A 20,960-nucleotide genomic window follows, 5' to 3' on the forward strand; every position below is an offset into this window, starting at 1 on the left:
ATGGAGATAAGACATGAGAGGAGAAAAACAAAACCGAGGGAGGAGAGGAAGGGTGCATTTAGGAAGAGACCTAAATTATAGAGAAATAGTTGCCAATACTGATAGAGAGAAGACAAACTGGTGAAAGACGGGAGGAAACAGGAGTGAGGTACAAAGGAGAAAACTTTCATGGTGAAAGATGGATTCAGAAAAAGAAGCAAAAAATGTGAAAAAGGACTGTGGTAACTAGGAAAGGTTGACACTGGAATATGAGGGTGAAGAGGGAATTGGAGCATAAACAGATGGGTTCATTCACGATGTTATGGAAAGCACAGAAAGGAAGCAGGAAGAGGAATTATCAAGATACAGTCGTTAAGACAGAACAGGAAAAATATTTGTCAATGCCCAGTTTTGGATTACTCTAGAGTACAATAGTCACTCTAGGGTACAATAGTCACTCTAGGGTACAATAGTCACTCTAGGGTACAATATTCAAAAGCCTGTTGGACTAAAGGAAAAACCTGACGCAGTGAGACTCAGCCCCATCATTCAGCTGGTACCTGCTCTAACATAACTATTTCTGAGCTGAACTACAGGAAAATTCAGCAACTTTCACCTCTTTGCTTTTCAGTCAACTCAATGCCTCACTGCAATTATAATACTCTGATAGTTAACATGCAACTTGTCACTGCAGAAACTATTTTAATCGAGGCGTAGAATGAAAATGGACTATTCTGATTTTCAAATGCCTGAATTAGCCTTGTCCTTTACCAAATTGAGAAAAAAAAAAGAATCAACTGTGTCATACCATTTAGTTTCAACTGAAACGTTAAGACTTTATGGTTCTCTTCAACTACAAGACTACTTTCCCATAAATGTCTTGCTACTGACCAGCAGTGTGAAAGGAACCACAAGGACAAGCACAGCGTTTTGTAAATAACAGTTTATTTGAAAACCAGAGTTTATTTTGTGGCCTGTTTAGCTGCTGCCCTGCTTGGCAGCCAGTCTCTTGTCTCTCTCCTCGGCAATGGTCAGACGGATTCCCTTTCCTCTGGGCAGGGACACCCACGGCTTGTTGCCCTGGAGATGAGAGGGATGAGGAGGTGGACAGAAGACTAATTGTTAAAATTCACCAAAACGCTTCAGTTCATGTCAACAGTTGGAATCTGACACAAGGGAAAGTCCTCACAGCCAGTAAAAGTATGTAGGGAAATGATATTAGCATGGAGCCAGTTAAACATTACAGTCCAAAAAGAGAAAAGATCAACACCTGATTAACATTTATCTGACACGGAAGGAAAGTGCAGGACTGAGGCTGCTGAATAAATGTCATTTAGAAAGACGACCAGTCACATCAGCAGCCAAATAAACATCAGGCAGCAGAGTAGACACAGGCCAGATACTCAGAACCAGTTCATTTCAGCACAGCACAACACAGCTGTTCACAGTACGTCACTGAATCCCTATATCTGTCTGATAGGGTAATGACAATAAAGGTAAGAAGAATGAAAGCTGAAATTTGCTGTTTTTATTGTCTGTATCCCACTTTACATTAAATGTTAATGGAAGAATACCTCTAGCAAAACATACGAAAAATAACATGTTATACTGCACTGCCAGTGTTTTTTTAAATTCAGATGCACTGTAATACGTATGCTAGCATTTGTGATGTATCAAGTCTTTACTTCATGAGTAAACAATGTCAGGTCTCATGGCCTGAAGGAGCCAGCTTTTAAATTTGTTATTTTGAATTTATGTGTAAATTCAAAGACTTATTAAAAAATAATAATTTGCTGTGCTGAACCTCAGTTAATTTACTTCTAACTTACACAAAATCCTAGACCCACTTTGAATTGTAAGAATAAAGGCGGCATCTTTAAGAAAAGGTTTGAACTTTGGCAGACAACACTTCACAGTAGCAGACTGTCTTTCAAGGAGCTCAGAACTTCTTAGAGGATTGGAAGTGTTTTTTCACTGGTGATCAAAACCATAAATTGTCATCATTGCTCCAAAATCGTTGTATTACAGAAGTACAACAATTCTTCTCTTCAAAATCAGAAGTTTCTATCTTGATAATCTCAACTGAGACAACTCAAAATATTCTTTTAAGGGTATGATACATTTAGTAAATTTAGCTTTCTCTTAAATCAGTATCAGACAATGATCTGAATATTTGTACAATCCCCACCTTGCCAATGATGAAGATGTTGGAGAGCCTGGTAGCGAAGCTGTTGCCTGTGCTATCTTTGACGTGCACCACATCAAAGGAGCCAGGGTGACGCTCCCTGTTGGTGACCACACCGATACGCCCCAAGTTAGCACCACCAGTCACCATACACAGGTTACCTGGAGAGAGGAAAAGATGGAAAGTAAAGGTCAAAGGACTTTCCTTCACAAACACATCAGAAGTCCAATCAAAGCGAGCTGAGCCTACCAGTATCAAACTTGATGAAATCTGTGATCTTGCCGGTGTCCAGGTCGATGCGGACCGTGTCGTTAACCTTGATGAGGGGGTCAGGGTAACGAATGGTGCGGGCGTCATGGGTCACCAGGTGGGGGATTCCCTTGGTGCCGATGAGGATCTTCTTCACCTTGCACAGCTTGTACTGAAGAGGAGAATTGGGTTAGGATATGCACAACTACACAAGACTTCCATATGTCAAAGTCAGATGGTCACAGTATTACAATTATTAAAGCTCTGACGCTTCCATTTTGGAGAGCGCTCACTGACTCTGCCTCTCCCATCTGTAGCTGTAACTTGTCTCACAGAAAAGGATCTGAACCAGATTTGACCAGGGTTTTTGAGATTAAACCAGTTCGAAACACCAACGGCTGCCACAGCTGATCTCGAAATTTATAGAGACATGCTGATTAGACCAGCTTAATCAAAGAACCTGCCAAATCGCAAAAACCTGATAAATTTAAAAAAAAAAAAAAAAAAAAACATGGATGTGGTTCACATGGACAAAACAATACAGGGTTTAATCTTTAATTCTTTTCACTTTCTGCCACAACCCCTTCAACCCCTCTTTACCAACTGTTTAAGTACAGGACACCTTTCACCTGTTTTTTTCTTGCTGAACTGGTGGCACTTCACTGTAGGGCATTATAGCAGGGATTTGAACCTGAAAATAGGATTTAAAAAAAAAAACTAAAAACCCTTACCTTGGCCTCCTCGGCGGTGATGCGGTGGACGGTGAAACGTCCCTTCACGTCATAGATCAGACGGAAATGCTCACCAGTCTTCTCGATGCTGATCACATCTGGATAAACAAACATTTCAGTCTTAGCATCCAAAGCCTGTTTTTATTAACTGCATTAACAAGTGTTTTTCTGGAGTTTATCACTGAGAAAGCACTATACAGAAAGCACTTGACAAAAATGTGCATTTGGGTCATTTCATAAAAAACAACAACAACAACAACAACAAAAAAAAAAAAAACAACTCAGTTTTATTCAGAAAACATTGAGCCTTGATGGATTACTATTCTTCCTATTTCTAAAGCTGATGTTTAGGAGTACCATCCTTTCCCACCATGCCAACACTGAATTTCCCACATACTGTTTTTCCAGTTTAAACCCTGACCATTTATATTTAAGTCAAAAACATGACAGCAGCTCTGTTGTGAATAAACTGATTACTTTACAATTGCAACCTACACTACTTGCAGCTTTATTTTACAACTTGCAGTCAAGTCCTTAAGAAGATTTCCCCTTCACTCAGTGACTTTAACCAATCACATAAGGAGTCCAGCATTTTTCAAGACATTTTTTAATTTGGTGTCATTTTTGCTTCATGTTTAGCAAAGCTCTCTGTATGATTAATTAGAAAAGCTCAGAAAAAAACAAAACAAACACGTCAATGCCCAGTTTAACAGTTTTAAAGAAAAACAGGCCGCCAACAATAAAGTACTTCACATTATTTCCACAGAGGGAAAAAATAGGCATCAATTTCACCGCAAATGAAATGGATCTGGAATAATCCTCTTCGGCTACCTGCCCAGAGCAGTCCGGTCTTTAGTGAGTATGTATATAAATAGGACACAAACGTCCTGCTGTTGAGGCTTCCCTCAGACTTGGAAATTAAAATGCCACACCTCCATATGAGGCTGTTGGCCAGCATCTAAGTGAAGAGAAAACTGACAATGTGACAGGTCTGAAGGAGGTAGTACAGTCTGGACCATATATATATATATATATATATATATATATATATATATGTTCCAGGTAAAAAGGGTGAACTGATGTTTTCCCATATGTTCTAAAAATGTGACCAAAAACAGGAAGAATATCTGGTCCTTTACCAAAGTACATCACATAAAATATTTTCATTTGAATCTAACTCACTCAGTACCTGTGACATCTCACTTTGATACACCGACAAACCACCTAACCTTGACCAACATGCCACGTTCTCACTGACATCTCACCATAAATCACTGTCAGATGTGCCACCTGGTATGAAGACAACATGCTCTTTAACAGACTGACCCACAGTGATAGCTGCTGCTCCCTGCCAGGTTTAGATACTTTCAAATGATGTTCAAACATAGATGAACCACTTTTTCTAGGAAAACCCTCATAACAGATCAACTTTTTTTTCCCAGTTCACACCTCCCTCCAGTTTAAAAGCAAACCGATTATACTTGTCTGACTGTGTTTTAGATGGAGCTCAGAACTTCTTAGAGGAATTGGTTGTGTAGTTTCATCTCACTTCTGATCAAACCCACAAATTCATCATTGCTCCTTCTGCCTCCTCCTCATAACTGACAGAAACACTACTGCACACATTTCACAGGTTTTATACATGTAAATAACACAAAGACCTGATCAGTAGGCTGTCAATAACCTTGAAATCCTGTACTGAAAAAGTCTAGTAGCTTACCCATGAAGCCAGCAGGGTAGGTAACATCAGTGCGGACCTTGCCATCAATCTTGATGAACCTCTGCATGCAGATTTTCTTCACCTCATCCCCTGTCAGGGCGTACTTGAGGCGGTTCCTCAGGAAGATGATGAGGGGCAGGCACTCCCTCAGCTTGTGGGGACCGGTGGAAGGACGAGGAGCCTAAGAGAGAGGTGAAAAAAGAATAACTGCATTTTTAAATAGTATTAAATGTTAAGCAGTTTCAAATTCAGAGTAAGTTTACTGAGGGATGGGCTTCACCGCGACAACCGTATGTTGTCTGAGAATATGGGCATGTACGCTCCATGTTCACAGGCAAGAACCTTTTACCCACCTGAGCACATTTATATCTACAGCTCTTTGTAAGGTTGTGGTCCAAGGTAACAGATTTTTAGATTACTGTGACACTGACAATAAACCAGCTGATGATTAGAGCTCATTAACTAAGCTGTGTTTCTATATAGCTGCTATAGATTCTTCTTCTGTGTAAATATGTGATTTTAAGGCCTAGTCTAAGTGTCTTGCAGAGCTGAAATGTGTGAGCTGTGCAATAATTAATTCAGTCTCTTGGAGCTCTAAGTGAGAGAAACTACATCTCAAGAAACATTAAGTGTGGACAGTCAATGACTGTTGCTCCAACTGGTTGTTCAGTTATCCTTGAAAACAACAAATATATCAACTTCTAGTCCAGATTTTTTTAAGGAAAGTCTTTACACATGCAGATGGTCACCTCAGGGCAGGCTCATTAAAACACACAGAGGAACATATATGCATTTGATCTCAGGACCATTTTCTAGCATTATCTATAACACTGGCATAGAAACTTCCTACTAAATGTAATTTCATAGTATTAAAGAGTTCCCACCAGCTGTGAATGAATGAGATCAATGTCCGCGGTTTTACTTACGAAAACTCCAGTGAGCTTGTCAAGCATCCAATGCTTTGGCGCTGCGACGCGCTTCAGATGCTTCTTCGGTCCTCTTGCCTGGAAAAGAGAGGCCAAATCCGGTCATTAAGTGGGACAGACATGGGTGCTGCTGGCCCACAGCTGCGTGATGTGCGGAGTCAACATCGTTAGCTTGACTTGGCCAGCCTGGTTAGCACGGTGTGCTAGCGCTGACTGCGCTATGAGATGCGGCCTAGCTGGGCTAACGCTACATTACTAATTACTTCGGAGACATTTATATATTTAAGAGGTTTAAATTCACATCGCACAGCGTCGTGTGCACGGAAAGCGGCACGTTCATTGCCCGGGTTAAGAGCGGTGTCATTATTTTGTCGAGCTAACGCCGTTAGCCACAGTCAAGCTAACAAGCCCTGGGTGATAAAGCCGGACCAGGTCATTTTAAATCATCAATAAAGAGGAAGAATCGCTGATTTTGGCTACAATTTAGACATCTACCGTTTGGTAAGACGTCAAAATGTAAGCTATGACACATACGTGGGAGATAGTACAACTACTGAAAGTGATGTTTAGTGATTATTTCAGAGAGGAACCAGGAGGAAAAACTGCTCACCATGTTGGAGTCTGCGGGGGAAAGGACCTCCTGGCTTCCGGTATAGAATGATAAGGCCGACTACGGCATGCTGGGAGGGACATACGTGCTGAAAGTCGAAGGGTAAATTCTTTGTAATATATGTCAATATTTTTGGTTTTAAACAAAAACAGCAGCCCAAAATAAACAAACTAAAGTATTTCGGTGAAGTAATAAAACATCTAATGCATGTGGACATTATTTTGAAGCCAGTGTTATGAATCAGAATCAGCTTTATTGGCCAAGTTTAGCACACAAACAAGGGATTTGACTGATTCAGTAAGCTCTCTATGTGCAAGAATTAAAATAAAGTATATATATAAATATATATAGGAGGTTAAAAAGAAAGAAAGCAAAATAAATATAAATTTAAACAGGCCAGAAATAATAATATTTTTATATACAATATATACAGTTTGTGAACAAGTGCAATCAGAGTGCAAGCACATGACTGTAACTGAAGTATGGCTTTGACAGTTTTATGAGGTAGGTACAGATGTACAAATATGCATAGAGTGTTATTGCACAGTGGTTGTTTCTGCCACACTGTTACATTAAATGTTCATCAGAGCAGCAGCCTGGGGGAAGAAACTGTCTCTATGCTGGGTGGTTTTGACCTACAGTACTCTGTAGCACCTACCAGAGGGGAGGGGTCTGAACAGTTTGTGTCAAGGGTGTGAGGGGCCTGCAGAGATGCTCCTTCACTGTTTCCTTACCATGGACCGTTACAGGTCTTGTATGGAGGGAAGATCAGCTCCAGATTTTATACCTCTGGCTATGTCTTTTTTATTTAACGTAGCATTCTCCTTCCATGTGATGTGAATGATACAAACACACAAGTCTGAAAGTGTTAAGTGATGACCTGCTTTAAAGAATTTGCACATATACCCTGCATTTACCCTGCTGCTTGTGCATCACTTAACTCCGTCTACTTCTTTTTTTTTTGCATTTCACACAGTCCTGGTCAGGAAATGCCAGTGTTGCAGTCAGATCTCAGTTCTGTTTACACTTTTGGAGATAAGATCATCCTGTGTCTGTGTCTTCCTCTGCCAGATGATGCCAACTGATGCACACGTGCCATTTCTCTGTGAAGACATCTCTGCTTCCCCCAGGCTGCAGGATCTAATCCCACATTCTGGGACAAACCTGGGCCCTATTAAAAATGCCCCTGTTAATATTTTTGACACATAAACTTTCAGAACTTGCACAAGTCTGGACAAAATTGTGACTGTTTTCTACAGAATCAACCAACTAACCTACATTTTATTCAGCTAGCATCTAGGGTCCCTCCACCTATGTACTTCTTTAAAAATATCCTATTGTACTGGCCACAACCCGTATTAGGTACCCGGTAAGGTATACACACAGATTAAAGACACAGTTTTGAGTCATATTATAGAAGCTAAAGGAATAACGGGGTGATATTTTATCAAGCAAGTTATTTAAAGACTACAGTATTTCATTAATAAATATGTACAGTGCATTGAAATCCAACTGATTACAATAATGAAATGTAAAATAGTCATAAAAATACCAAATTACACGGGTCAATAATATATAATAGGACATGAGAAGCATAAAATAGAGAAGCTTAGTGGTTACATTTTGCATAAAATATGTTTTGAATGTGATATTTGAATCACTGGAACAAAATCGCTATAAATTAAGTTTATCTTGTAAACTCCCCTGGTTAAGTGTAACTGTATATACAGCTCTCTGCCACTAGATGACAGCAATGCTCTAAGGTTAATTCAAGGCCAGGCACTTTTTAGACCAGAATTGGATTTGATAACTCTATTTAACAGAGGTATATATATATATATATATATATATATATATATATGGAATTGCTTTCATGAAAAAGAAATCATTGGGGTGAATTTGTAATTGTTTCCTTGGAAGTTTCTTAAAAAGATCTATGTAATTTAGCTGTAATTAGGCTATAGATAAACTACAAGACCAGATGGTTTTGTCATTGCACAGCAGGTCAACAAGCAGACTGCAACCATATTAATACAAGTTGAGATATTATTGTGCAGTTAGTAGTGTTAATTTTTCTATTAGCTAAAATGCATATCAATAATCCAGTGGAAAATCTTTTAACAGAACATTATTATATTTTTTAATAATTGTACAATCAATCACTATGCTTTTTATACTATATGCAGTATCTGTAGTTTTGATGATGAAAATATTCACTCCAGCTGCGTTTTAAGTTTCTTTATTTTTCCCCACACATCAAAGCCGTAACAAAAATACAAGCATTTTTCAATATGATCTTAATCATTTACATATTCATATAGATGTACAAGTGAGAGCTGCAGAGCAAAAGTGCTTTAAAAAAATCATCTTTGAGTAATATTCATTTGAAATAAAACAAGCAAGGGAAATAAACTGCAATGTGAACCAACAGCAAAACAAATCACAAGACTTTAATCTATGGGTTTATTTCAGTTTCGCATATAGACCTGACATGGCTGGACATTTTCCCCACGGTGGAGAGGAAGCCTTGTAACACCAACCTTTTAATAGATAGATTGCTGCTCCTGTCAAAGGTTTTCATGGCCCTTGATATGTTAGGTCATTTTTCATGGTCCTGAGGGCCAGAGGCAACAACCAAGTGTGTAACAAATTACTGCTGTCATGTGAAAACTGGAGATCTGCTGCGTTTCAGTTGTGCAGACTGAAGGTTTACATAGCCTCAGACCTCTGGGAGGAAACCCAAATCAACATCCAAAATAATCTGAATGAAGGTTTTAAATGATTGTGAAACCAGGAGCAGCAACTTTCTAAGCTCTTGTTGGCTGCTTGGTAACTGTCTGGTGGTAGTGCTAAGAAAAAGTTCAGCCCCAAAACTCCCTTGTGACCTGCTACAGTTTACCACCTTGGTTTTTACACAGCTTACACTAATGAGATATAATGTGATAATTAGTGAGTTTTAGAGGTGCTACAAGGTGGATTTTGTGACATCTAAACAATGTAGCTATGACCATCTATTTTCAGTCCTTTTGCAGTTAATCTAGTTAACCCTATAATTTATTTATCATAGAAAACTAACATAGACGTTAGCTTCTGCTCCAGCAGCTAAGGGGAAACTTAAATGATCATAGTGAATGACTGTTTATTTTATTGTTGTGGTAGGGTGTTATAAAATATAAGATGTTCAATGTGGTTTTTAAATGATTTAATTAGGATGTCTAACACTGTCAGAGCAAAAAGTGGATTTGGAGGACAGATGGATTGAAGAATCAGCTGTTTGATTGTATCATATTAGTTTAATTTTCCACTTAACTGACACATCATAAACTGAATTGGAGACTAACATCAGCACCAAACAAAATTGAGATTAAAGGCAAATTGAAACCAAAGTGAGGAATATGGATCTGGGTTTTACAAACCAAATAGCTCTCAGATATATTTTGGCTCCAAAGGCCTTTGCTGGGGTTAATCTGCAATATTGAGGGGTCAAGGAAAAAGGAAATGAAAGCTCTCAGATGATTCAAACATCTCGACCAGGCAACTTCTCAGGGGAGGAGCGGGGGGTAGTGCCCCTGTGGTTCACACAGCAAAAAATAACAGTCACTCAGCTGGGATTAAGGCTGGACAGACTAATACGCACATGCACACACTCAAAGATTTTAAAACAATGCTGAGCAGATGGAAACAAACATGGGACTGTCTTCGATCTGAAGAATGTTATTTTGACCCACTTAAGCAACGAGACAGAGGAAGGGAGGTATCATTGTGTCTGTGTTTGGGATTTTGGATTGATGAGTTTTTTTTCTGCTACTCACTATGTCAGTAAAGTGGTTGTTATAAAGAAAATACCAAGCAAACCCCTTTAGAAAGGATTGTTCCTGTCGAATTAGTCCTTCAACAGGTTTTCATTAATCGCCTCTTGTCACATTTTCATTACAGAAAGATTTGAGCTCATTGCCTGTATCCAAGACTCTCATGTACATCAAAACTCATGTGTGAATGTGTGTGTGTGGGTACAAAAAAGCCAAAAAGGACGTGAAAAGTGAGTGTGCTCTTGAGAAACTGGTCTATGTGTAACCTGACCTGACTATATCTAAATAAATTAAACAAGGCTTAGTTCATCTTTTTCCTCTGCCAGTCGTTGTTACATACAGAAATACCTGCCCCTCACACACATACCTGTATTTTTTGATTGTATACATACACTCACTTTTCACACACACACACTAACAACCTCAATACCCCACAATACTTTGTGTGTAACTGAACAAGTGCCTGTTTAATGGCTGCTACTCCCGTTTCCCTGCTGTAATACCATCCCCATACTCCTGTGTGTGTGTCTGGAGGGTTCGGCTCCCTGCCTTTGTGTGCCGGCACATAGTTTGTTTCAGAACGTGTGTGTTTGCATGGATGCAAACGCACATACAGGTTTGTCGTCACACTTCTTTGAGTGCATGTGCGTACATAGGCACAGGTGTGTTGCTTCAGGTATGCGTGTGGTCCCACAATACCCAAGATGACAGACACAACAGGTTGAGGTGAAAGGCCTTTGTTAGTGCTGCACAGTTCAAGACCCCATCTCTTCTTACCACAACAGATACAGGTCAGAGCCCCCATCCGAGCTGCATTCAGTTACAGCAGGACACATCACAGTAAAGCTTCTACAGGTGGGCAGTGGGCATGGTGTCAATAATAACCGCCCTCTCCCAGGATTTTTTTCAACCTGTAAGGTCTGCAGCAGTAAGGCACAATACCTAGTACATGGAGAATTAACTCAGCAAACTAAAAACAGTTAACATTATGCCAAATGAGTCTGAGATTTTATGTGAGCTAAACTGTTAACCACATCCGGCAACATCAAGAGGTTCCCTAGTGAGATTAGAAACCAGAGCAGGGTAACAAAGAGATTATTTTGATGTTAGTCAGTTCAATGTGATGGTAAAGAGAAGTCAGCAGTGTCCCATCCAAAACACAGTTATCAGTTGTCTATTATTAGTTGATGCTACTCCACAAACCTTTCTAAACATATTTAGCCTAAAAAACAATTTAGGGACATTAAACCGAACCACCAGTTTCGGGGGACGGTCAGTTACCTGTGCCTTTATTTAAAAAAAAAAAAAAGGCTACACACAAATTAATCACAGTTGGAACATTGTTACTTAATGTCACTGCATGGCTAGTTCCGAGGACACCAAGGTCATGCCCTCTGTAGTATTTCTAAAAATCATTACCACAATTTCAAAGTGATGAATTCACATTAACGTAATATTTTGCATGGTCTGATGGACAAATAACTGTTCACCAAAGACCAAGACAACTTTCAATATGTCTACCAGAGGGCAGGATGTTCTGCAACTGAATTTTGTGAGAAAGGTTTAACGTAGACCCACTTTGGTCTAAAATGGACCTGCATCTTGATACGCTGAACCACAGTGTGTGCTGAGGTCAAAGTCTGCACTGCATGTTGTGCAAACACTAGCCTCCATACCTAATGATGACAAAACAGATCAGGCTTCCTTATCAGCAACATGGAAGTGTGATGATAATTCGGTCTAAAAAATTGTTTGGACACAAACATCAAAGCGGTAGAACAGGACAAATAAAAAGCATGTGAATTTATCTCTTCCATTGAGTTCATGTCCACAAATAATAACAAAACTAATCCTCAACATATGGACGTGCCATCCAGGATCCCTGACACCAGATGGACTTGACCACCTAGGTCAGCAACACAATGGGTCACTAAACAAAACATGCACGTGTGGCGACACACATGACTAAAAGGCATTGATTGTTTTAATGAGGCTGGGGTCCAGATCAAGAAACTCTTCGCTCCATTCAGGTCTTATGCTCTGAAAGTTTCCATGTCCCTAATTCATCATGTTCAGAAAAGTAGAACCAATTATAGACATGATACAGAAGCTCTCCTTGTCCAAGAGTCCTGATTGATATCAGCCACTGTCTTAAATAACATGTTCTATGAATACGACTGGTTGAGCTAAATTCAAACAAAAAAAGAGGGAATGAAAGAGAAGTACATTAAGATAACCAGTTCTTAAACAATCAGTTTCTTTGTGAAGCCAAGAGACAGGAGTTTCTTTCCCGTGAGACCAGTCTAATATCGTCCATTAAGAAAACAGGAAACGCAGTGTTTGTGATCCTTCGAAAATCTCCCATAGTCATGTTTCCCAATTTCATTTTCCTTACGCACTAATGTGATCAAGAGAAGACAACACTGAGAACAGAGGGGGGCAAAGGACAACAGGTGTGCCTTTGTTATTTGTGTCATTTTGCTTCCAAAAGGTTGTCTCAAATCTTCGTGTATCACTCAGTTTGTTTTTATACTAGTCAACATATTGAGTGATTGAAAGAGAAGGAAAAATAAAAATCAATGAAAGAGATGGCAGAACAAAAGTTATTAATCCCATTAAGTTGGTTTCAACCATCAGTTTTGTCCTAGAAAAGAAAAATGCACTGATCAATCAAATCAAGCAATCTGACTTTTACTTTGACCTGTCTGTCTGATCACTGAATATACATGTAAAATAGAAACAAGGCTATGTGTCTCTTTATCATTCAGTGTCTCTTCTGTTTCCCCATTTTATCAACCAAAAAAGGAAGTAAAAGAGATAATGCAACAGGGGAGAGTGGGTCTTCTCTCACTTTGATAATCTATTCCATGGCATCTGGACATTTTTCTTTGTTTAGGTCAACATCCAGCAGGCACGTCTGACATGAAATCAAACTCATTCTGACCCAGCCAAAGCTCGGGCAGCTCGTTGGCTCGGTCCAAGCCGAGCTCCACCACCAGCGACATCAGAACTTCTTCATCCACAGGGTCAAAATCAATAATTCCACCTGCACCAGGGCCTTGATTCCCCATGGTGATCCCAACACCCATCGCGCCTCCTCCAAGGCCTCCAGAAGGACCCATGAGCTGGTTTCCAGTTCCTAGAGGTGAGCCACCAAAACCCCTTTGTGCTCCACCAGGTGCTGGGTGTCCAGCAGAAGCTCCGAGGTTCTGGTAATGAGAGTTGAGCTTCTGCAGCTGCATGCTGGCGATGAGATGAGGACCCGTCTGAAGGCAGAAGGGCTGAGGTTTGGAGAGCGGTGTCGACGACAGGGTTAACCCGGGTGAGGAGGCAGGGCCAGCACCGGATGGAGAGAAGGGCACGACAGAGCTTTTAGAGGAAGGGTAGTGGAGCAGGGAGGTGAGAGAAGAAGAGGAAGAGGAGAGGTCCTTCATCGCAGCGTAGGTGTTGCTAGGGAAAAGCAGTGAGGTCATCACCAGGAAAACCCGGAGCCTACAGGAGGAAAAGGAAGATGTTATGCAGTGTCATCAAAATGGGACATGAGGAGGAAGAGATAAGCTCATTAGCTTATCAGCGGCCTGCTCCAATGGCAGGTGACATCATCCAGGATACATACCGTTAAAGATATCTCAAAAGATTCAACTCAACCAATAGATGAATCCAGACCTGCAGAACCACAGCAAACAACAGGAAATGAAGATGTTTTTTTATCTTCAGTGAATGCTGCCCTTTTTTGTAGCATGGTCTTCCCTCATACCTGCTACATTCTTGTTTTTATGACAGATAATCACAGCAACCATCACGTTTTATTACAGCAGCTGCTCACACTTGAACTGGGAATACAAACAATCTGGCATGCCCCAAGCCCATTTGTATAGTATGTGTTTTATTGTTAGCTAATGATAAACTGCATAAAAAGCTGGTAGGTTTGTTGGGTAAAAGTTTTTATATTTTTAAGCAACACACTCTAGAAAAACTTAATAATTTAAGGGCCAGTTAATGTCATTTTCTGACAAATATGCGTCTATTTATGACTGTAACAACAAAGGCACTGTTGACTCTGGAGCAGCTTTACTTATGTTCTTATGTCCCAGTAAATCACTGAAGTGAGTTCTGTCTGGGGAATGTACGACGAGGAGACCCTGGTGCCTGGACGGCTGCACGACTCCGCAAGTCTAACTCTGACTTTGTGTGTGTATTCAGTCGATGTCTGCTATTTCTCTTGACCTCTTGAGCAGCAAATTAACCATGAAAAAGCCACGGGGAGAAAGCCTGTGGGTACCAGCAGGGTTAGGGAGTGTTTATAGGTCTCTGTATGAATAAAGTTCACAATACAACAGAGCCTTTGAAGATCGCAGAGAATGATTGAGTCACATGGCAGGATGAATACGTATGGGCCCTGAGAACTGAGCATATGTCTGAGCATGTGCATGAATGGGAGAAAGCATGAGAGCTAAAAAATGTCATTGTGGTAAAAGGTAAAAAAGAATATAACAAGTGTGTGGTTGTGTGAGTGACTCAAACTACTTCTTGAAAAAAGTCTCCAAGCTGGTTTTATATTACACACAGTTCAAAACAGCATGTGTCTGTTAACACAACCACAAACATATACACACACACCATGAGGCTATCCTTTGAGTAAGTTAATTACCTAATAATATGTGCTGATCTTCTGCCCCTTACCGCCCTCTCTCTCCCTCACACATTTATGCACTTACTTTCTAAGGACACTCCTAGACATAATGCATTACCTTTAACCAAACCTTAACTTTAACTATCACGACTAACCCCATTGCCCCTAACCTAAATCTAAATCTCGCCTGAACCATAAATCCATGTCTTGACGCTCATACAGCCATTTGAATGTGAAGACAAGTCAAAATGTCCTCACCCCTGAGGTCTTAAACTGAACATGGTCCTCACAGTGTATGATCATCACATATACACACAAACACACACCAAGCCCCTCCTCCCAGCACTGGCTCTTATTTAGCAAGAACATAATTGCTACAGGCAGGCATGCAGCTGCACTCAACTGATAGCATTAACACACACACACACAGATACCAAACAGCTGTCAATGGCAGGTCTGTGTGTTTGTGTGTTCATTATTCATTGACTGATTACTGTCAGGGCCAGGCTGCACATGGTGTTTCTGCTCAACAGCTTTCCACCACATTGAGTCCAGGAGACACAAACAAAAAACACCACACGTTGCACTCCTTGGCACGTATTCTTTTTTGAACTGCAGCTTCTCTTTATTCCTTGACATGACTCATAAACAGATATTTTAGACTTTAAAGGTGTGTTATTCTTGCTTTAAAGAAACATACCCTACCTAGGGGCTTTAAAGTGGCTCTGAAAAGCTTGTAGGTTGGATTCTTAACAATTACAATGGATTTCAATAGTGACCCTTAAAAAGGCAAAAGCAAAACATGTCACACACCCATATAAACATGTCCAACCACTCCTACACCATAATCTACCTCTCCACCATCAGTCACTTTTTGAGCCCATCTGAATTACATCCAGAGCAAATATCAAGTACTGAAACCCATCAGATGTCTGTTTAGTTATTATTTAAATATCTAGTTTCTAATTTTAATTTTGCCAAGTTTAGACTACACCACTGATTATGTATACCTGCCAAGAACTTACAACACTTGTTGATAGACTTTGGCTTCTTTTGTTGAATAAGCTGTTATGTGGTGGAGCAAAATATTTGTAAGGCATTATAATTTATAAAATCAGGTTGTGTAAATCATAGTTTTATTTAGTACTGATCCTAAATGTTCTTGTGGTGAATTGCAGACTATAAATTGGGTAAATTTGACTTTTATGAGTACTCAGGAGACAAAATGCCTGGAGAAAGTAGAGAAATGACAAATCCAGCTTTTTTTTCCCCCTCACATACAACAGCTTGTTTGGCTGAAGTCATGCGGCAGCTCATAATAACCTGCGGCTTTCTGTTTGTCTCTACAATGAGGATGGATTGGAGTCAAAAATATCCAAGCTGTTCGCTCCTCTCCTCTCATGCAATAAGAGGCCGGTTCATTGGAGTTAGGAAGGATGCTGTGTGAAACTGCTGGAGGAGTGCCAGTGTTTTTTCCTGTTCACAGCTGACCTGACTCATTGTGTTCTCCCACCACTTTTATGAGACTGTGAAATTGGCCCCTGCTTAGTTTCCCTGTAAATAATTTCATTAGCAGTCTAGGCCGCTGTCTTGGTTGTGGATGAGTCTACATTTATTTTAATTATCAGCAATTAAAGTCTGCCCTCCGTGCCAGATTGGTAGCTCCTACACAAAACAACACAGCCCTAAAATAACTCCAGAGCTCATCAGAGAAATATTACTGTGGTTGATAATTTAGTCTGCTGAATACCAGAAAATAATGCAAATTGCTCATCACAGTTTGTGAGAGCCCAAGGTGATATTTTCAGCTTGCTTATATTGTTCAACCAACAATAGATAAAAAAATAAAAGTGAGAAGAAAAAATAAAAAAGTTGCAATAGAAAACTTAATATTCACTATTTAATATTTCTGGTGGTTAATCAGTTGATGAACAGAAATGAAACAATAATTTTGATTTTGATTAATTTAGGTAAACATGTAAACACACCAACCCATGCTTTCCTGACTTTTTCCTGTTTTCTTGACTCCCAACACTCACCTGCTCACCTGTTTCCCATTCCCTAATCAGCTCACAGTGCATACACCAGCCCCCTCACCCCAGCCATTTGCCAGGTTGTTGCATGTCACTCATGTTTTGCATATTATGGACTTTGGTATCTTATGGTATAAAGGCAAAACCAAAGGTGATTTAACTGGGATTTAAAGCTCATCCCTCACCAACATCCATCTAGTAGCTGTTCTGGAGCTTTTTAAAATCATATGGTCATCTTTGCTTAAGCCAATGTAAACAAGAAAGTCCCCAAAGACAGCGCCCAAAAAGTTTTGTTCATTTACGAATCTGTGTGATCATGTGATTTAAAGCTCCAGACAACTAAATGGACCTTGCAGTTAGACTATTTTGTCAACAAAGGTGATTTAATTTAACTCTAAACTATTCATTATTACCCACACTATAGGTATAATTAACAATGTCATGTTAATAGGAATCAGTATTTATTTCTGGTGTGATTTGTCAAAAGGCAGCACGCACACACGCACACACACACACACACACACACACACACACTCCACCACCAACAAAGGAGGTTTCTATTACAGAATTAAAGTGTGACGAGCAAATTGAAACGTTAGTCTGTGTGTGTTCCTTTCACACACACACATACCACACACACACACACACACACTCACACAGAGCCTACACACCATATGCTGTCCCAGCATGGCACAATCACTCCATACTCAACATGCTTAATGAGAAAGTATGGTAAAACTGACAAACTGACTTTTAATTCGCAAAATGCAAGTAGACACACTGTAAATAAAAATGCACTTTGCCACAGAACACTGTGTCTGCCCTAAATATAATAGCAGGCAGGTGCAAAAGGCGTGTAAAGTGATTTAAGTTGAGTGTTTCCACATCTATAAGCTTAAACCAAAATAAGCAAAACAGCTGAGCTGCAGAGAGAAAACACTTGACCGCGTTGAAAATGTTATGTAAACACAAAGATGGGAGCCTAAGAAACTTTCACTGGACAGATTTAAGGCACAAACTCAATCTGACAACTGCTGTCAAATTGGTATAAATACATCTAAACAACCAGAGGACATGAGAGAAATGAACCAACCTGTGAGAAAAGCAGCCTGACAGCAGAGAGCAGCTTTAAATCCAAAGTGTGTGTTGTTGCAAGGACAGAAACCAGAAAAACCGTAGTTGGTGGTACTGACAGAGCGACACACTGACTGACTGTGCAGAGACTCTGAGTCCTCAATGAGTTCTTTACTGAAGCGTTTTGTACCGCTCTCTCTCTCTCTCTCTACACTGACCAGCCCTGTGTGTGCGTGCGTGTGTGTACGTGCGTACGGGCAAGTTGCCATCCAAAAACCAGGAACTGGAGTACAAGAGGATTTGGATGGAGGCGGGGGGGATAAATCCTATTGGTTGAGGCTAAAGGACATAAGTGGTGCCAGGAAGGTTTTCAAAGCTGGTAAAGTTGAGTGAAAATAAATCAGATTATTATCAGAAATGTAATTCACTTTATATTCAAACGCAAATAAGTTTTTACTCTATTACTCCATTTATTGCACACTTATGTTACTAAGCAGTATATAAGGTCTAAACCTGACTACACAAACTAAAATCAATGTATTCATCAGTGATCAAACAGGATAAGATATTCTATAATTACATAGCACTGTGAAAGCAGCCTTCATGCATAATTAGTACATTTGCCACTTTGAGTGTATTTTGGTTCGGTCATGTAAAAAGGAAAGAGTCATTTGTAGCATCACATCATTTGGCACGAGGCAGCTAAACATCTGGACCACACTCTGGAAACACCATACAAAATAAACAGTCAGGAAAGTGGCTGAATGTTAGGAAATGTACTGGACACTGTTATATCATGATAAGTTGATATAAGAGACTATATAGTAAAAAATGGGTGTGGGTGTTATGATCTGTAAATATAGCAACAATGTGTTAGTGATATTTTTTAAAATTTGGCAACTAGATGCGCAAAAAAGTCAAAAGTGGAAGATGAAGATCTGTGATAATGCACTGACATGGTTAGGATACAGTTTACAAAAATGTCTGAGCATTTGTGAAAGCTAAAACATAATTGGAGCTGCGTGAAAATGATGAATAATGAATGTCTAATAGCAGGTGTCACAAATAACATTAATAATGGCTCTGAGGCATTTAAGTGTCTCAGTAGGTCCCAGTAAGCCATGACAGTGAACCTGAAGCAGCTAAACAGAAATGAGCCATCATTTTATTTCTATAATTTATACCTGTGCTTTTCTTGCTGGGAAAGCAGCTCCATATCTGGAGAAATCCAGCCTCCATAGTTTAGAAGTTTCCACTCCGCAGGGCAGATGTTGCTCATTCTGAAGTGAACACCATCAGGAATCAAATGGACCAGTTCAGACCACTCTGTCTTTGTCTGGGTCACTCACTCTGAGAGAGAGAGAGAGAGAGAGAGAGTGTGTGTGATAAAGTGAGAAACAGAGAGAGAAAGAGAGAGTGAGGGAGAGAGAGAAAGAGAGAGAGAGAAAGAGAGCGAGAGAGTAAGAGCGAGAGAGAGTGAGAGAGTAAGAGAGAGAGAAAGAGTGAGAGAGAGAGAAAGAGAGCGAGAGAGAGTGAGAGAGTAAGAGAGAGAGAAAGAGAGAGAGAGAACATGAGAGAGAGAGAGAGAGAGAGAGAAAGAGAGAGAGAGAACATGAGAGAGAGAGAAAGAGAGAGAGAGAGAACATGAGAGAGAGAGAGAGTAAGAGAGAGAGAGTGATAAAGTGAGAAAGAGAGAGAGAGAAAGAGAGCGAGAGAGTAAGAGAGAGACAAAGAGAGAGAGAGAGAAAGAGAGCGAGAGAGTAAGAGCGAGAGAGTGAGAGAGTGAGAGAGAGAGAGAGAGAGTGAGAGAGAGAGAGAGAGAGAGCTCTTGCATGTCTGTGAATGATTTGTAACTACATAAACCATGTTAGTAATTAAAGGTTAATAGGTTAATATCTTGTGTTTTTGGTAATGTTGTATCTCAACAGCTCATTTAGCAGCTGGTCAGTATGCAGTGACATCAGCAGAAAGGCTGATTAGGAAATTCAGACAGACTAGCAGGCAGAATAACACTGACCATTAATATCTTTGTCCTTATCTTGAATTATCGGACAGTCTCCTTGAAATCATCACAGCCACTAAAAATGTTTACTGGTGCTATGAAGAGGTTTCCTGTTTATAGTTGTGCTTATTGTACTTTTATTTGATGTAATTGGTCACAATTTGGTTTGGTTATACTTTAGTTTGTCCTAGAACAAAACATACACAGTGTTCCTGCAAAGTATACAAAAAACAATACAAAGACCACACTGTTCAGCACGTTGGTTTTAATGTTTTCTTTTTCAATTTTATTGACATATTTTTGACTTTCAGCATGTTTGAGTTTTTCCTTTTAAAACCTTGGGACCATGTTAGAAATAGCAGTAATGGTAATAAAACCTTGGATTTAAAACAAACCCCATATATAAATCCAGTATCCAGTATCATCTATAATGCTATTCACTTAATGCTATTCATAATTATCAAGCATGTCAGGGGATAAAAACAAACACTACAAATAAAACTTTATACGTTTTTGTAGTTTGTGCTCATTGATCTTCAGCCATCTTTGTTTTTTTGTCCAGTAGTTTCCTCTTGGCAATCAATCAAATTGATGTAGTTTTCTAAAATAATATTTCAGACTAGTCCATCTTGTTCCAGCATTATCATAGAAGGTAAAATTAAATCTACTCTCTGCTAAAAATCAAGTTTCAAACTGACAGCCTATTGGCACAGGATCGACCTGTCAGACTGTTTAAATGTTTAAGTTTGTCCTCTGTCACCTGGAGTGGCTTAAACTCAACACCAGATCCACTGAAAACCAGTTCCTCTTCTCCTCTGGACCCATTTAGCCCATTTTATTCAAACAAAGACTGTTTGGCAAAAAGAAAAAATGCTTTGAAAAAAAGTGTTTTTTGGGGAACCTCCACTAATTCATCCAAGAAAAAAAACACCTCCTGTCCTATGCCCATTCCACATTCACCATTCATCACCATTCCTCTCAATAGTCTGTGGAAGGGGGACATCACTAC

The 20,960-nt window shown here is 39.7% G+C and overlaps 2 protein-coding genes and 2 non-coding genes across 4 annotated transcripts; all 4 read right to left on the minus strand.

The window, feature by feature from the left end:
- Positions 1–904: 904 nt before the first annotated feature.
- On the minus strand, positions 905–6,450 carry rps4x (ribosomal protein S4 X-linked). Its single transcript, XM_026298948.1, has 7 exons — positions 6,401–6,450; positions 5,791–5,868; positions 4,865–5,045; positions 3,145–3,242; positions 2,414–2,585; positions 2,168–2,325; positions 905–1,059 (listed from the first exon to the last, which is right to left on the minus strand). The coding sequence occupies exons 1-7, from the start codon at positions 6,401–6,403 to the stop codon at positions 958–960; spliced, it is 792 nt and encodes a 263-aa protein (XP_026154733.1). The 5' UTR covers positions 6,404–6,450; the 3' UTR covers positions 905–957.
- Positions 1,915–1,986, minus strand: LOC113125765 (small nucleolar RNA SNORD61). Its single transcript, XR_003295181.1, has one exon. It is a non-coding gene; the product is annotated as a small nucleolar RNA SNORD61 (small nucleolar RNA).
- On the minus strand, positions 4,648–4,723 carry LOC113125764 (small nucleolar RNA SNORD61). The gene has a single exon (XR_003295180.1). It is a non-coding gene; the product is annotated as a small nucleolar RNA SNORD61 (small nucleolar RNA).
- A 2,226-nt stretch (positions 6,451–8,676) lies between the features above and the next one.
- On the minus strand, positions 8,677–18,105 carry cited1 (Cbp/p300-interacting transactivator, with Glu/Asp-rich carboxy-terminal domain, 1). The gene is made up of 2 exons (XM_026299220.1): positions 17,969–18,105; positions 8,677–13,701 (listed from the first exon to the last, which is right to left on the minus strand). Exon 2 carries the CDS (start codon positions 13,680–13,682, stop codon positions 13,107–13,109), a length of 576 nt encoding a protein of 191 aa, XP_026155005.1. The 5' UTR covers positions 13,683–13,701; positions 17,969–18,105; the 3' UTR covers positions 8,677–13,106.
- Positions 18,106–20,960: the final 2,855 nt, after the last annotated feature.

Source organism: Mastacembelus armatus, chromosome 18 (assembly GCF_900324485.2).
Source record: "Mastacembelus armatus chromosome 18, fMasArm1.2, whole genome shotgun sequence".
Taxonomy (NCBI): domain Eukaryota; kingdom Metazoa; phylum Chordata; class Actinopteri; order Synbranchiformes; family Mastacembelidae; genus Mastacembelus; species Mastacembelus armatus.